Here is a 1,650-nt window from a genome sequence, read left to right as displayed (position 1 = left end):
TTTTTTTTTAAAAAAACTCATTAGTACCTGTTGGTTGTTAGCAATAGAAGTCAAGCTGTGGGTGCTCAAATTTATGCATTTATTGCTTCTTAAGGTTTTGAGTTTTCTTATTTGGCCATTATAATCTATCAACATTGGGATGTCTTCTTTCCTTTGTCCTCATGCTAGTGGTTTTGACTAAAGTAAATGAAATGGTTTTGGTTGATGAGTTGTTGGTTTTTATTGGCAGGTGAAGGAACGTCAACATGAAGAAATTCAGAATGTTCGAAATCACATTCATTCATGTTTCTCTGATGTTACATGCTTTCTCTTACCACACCCAGGACTCCAGGTGGCCACAAGCCCTGACTTTGATGGGAAAGTGAAAGGTATATTACATATGTTATTTTATTTTATTTTTAGACAGTCTCACTGTGTCACCCTTATGTCATAGCTCATAGCAACCTCAAACTCTTAGGCTCAAGCGATTCTTGATTCTTTTTTTTTTTTGAGACAGAGTTTTAGTATGTTGCCCTCGGTAGAGTGCTGTGGTGTCACAGCTCACAGCAACCTTAAACTCTTGGGCTTAAGTGATTCCTCCCAAGTAGCTGGGAATACAGGCACCCACCACAATACCGAGCTATTTTTTTTTTTTTTGTAATTGTCATTGTTGTTTGGCAGGCCCTGTTGGGTTCGAACTTGCCAGCTCTGGTGTATGTGACTGGTGCCCTAGCCACTGAGCTAGAGGTGGCAAGCCTTTTTTTTATTTGTGACAGAGTCTCACTATGTTGCTCTTATGTCATAGCCCATAGCAACCTCAAACTCTTGGGCTTAAGCAATTCTCTTGCCGCAGTCTCCCAAGTGGCTGGGACTACAGGTGCCTGCCACAACACCCAGCTATTTTTTAGAGACAGATCTTGGGCTGGCTCAGGGTGGTCTCAAACTCAGGCAGTCCACCCACCTTGGCCTCCCAGAGTGCTAGGATTATAGGCGTGAGCCACTACCCGGCCTCTAGATGTCATTTTAAACATGTAATTTGATCTTTGTAATTAAAGAACAATGAACCAATTATGCATCAAACAAATGCTTAAGAGAAACAGTATAGTCTCTTAGTATGTATGTATGTATTTATTTATTTTGGGGGACAGAGTTTCACTATGTTGCCCTAGGTAGAGTGCTGTGAAATCCCAGCTCACAGCAACTTCAAACTTTTGGGTTTAAGTGATCGTCTTGCCTCAGCCTCCCAAATATGTGGGACTACAGGTGCCCACCACAGCACCTGGCTATTATTTTGTTATCGTTGTCATTGTTTAGCAGGCCTGGGCTGGGTTTGAACCCACCAGCCCCAGTGCATGTGGCTGGTGCCCTAACCACTGAGCTACAGGTGCCAAGCCAAGTCTCTTAGTATTTAGAGTCTAGTTCAGATTTTGCTCCTTACTTACTGTGACCATCAGAATTAGTTTACCTTGGCTTCTTCATCTGAAATGGTGGTGGTAGTAGCCACCATTATAATCTAAAAGACTTGTTCTGGTTTTTAGTTTACAAGAGATACAAGTGCTAAATAAAAGAAGCTAATATTTAAGTCAGCTGACATTTATTAAGTAAAATTCATTTCCCAAGGAGAGGTAGCATGATACGTGGCAGAGCTATTATTTTTTTTTTTTTTTTTTG

At 40.9% G+C, this 1,650-nt stretch overlaps 1 protein-coding gene across 1 annotated transcript in view; it reads left to right on the top strand.

Annotated features, from left to right (window-relative positions):
• Nucleotides 1–1,650, top strand: part of ATL3 (atlastin GTPase 3) — a 56,229-nt gene that overhangs the window by 45,296 nt on the left and 9,283 nt on the right. Inside the window, exon 8 of the mRNA XM_003798578.3 lies at nt 230–368. Within this exon, the coding sequence (XP_003798626.1) occupies nt 230–368 (139 nt within the window). The remainder of the gene's footprint in view (nt 1–229; nt 369–1,650) is intronic.

This window comes from Otolemur garnettii, unplaced genomic scaffold (genome assembly GCF_000181295.1).
Source record: "Otolemur garnettii isolate 467f Iridium unplaced genomic scaffold, OtoGar3 scaffold00140, whole genome shotgun sequence".
Classification (NCBI taxonomy): Eukaryota; Metazoa; Chordata; class Mammalia; order Primates; family Galagidae; genus Otolemur; species Otolemur garnettii.
The sequence above is the reverse complement of the archived record's forward strand: the minus strand, read 5'-3'. Positions and strand labels throughout refer to the sequence as shown.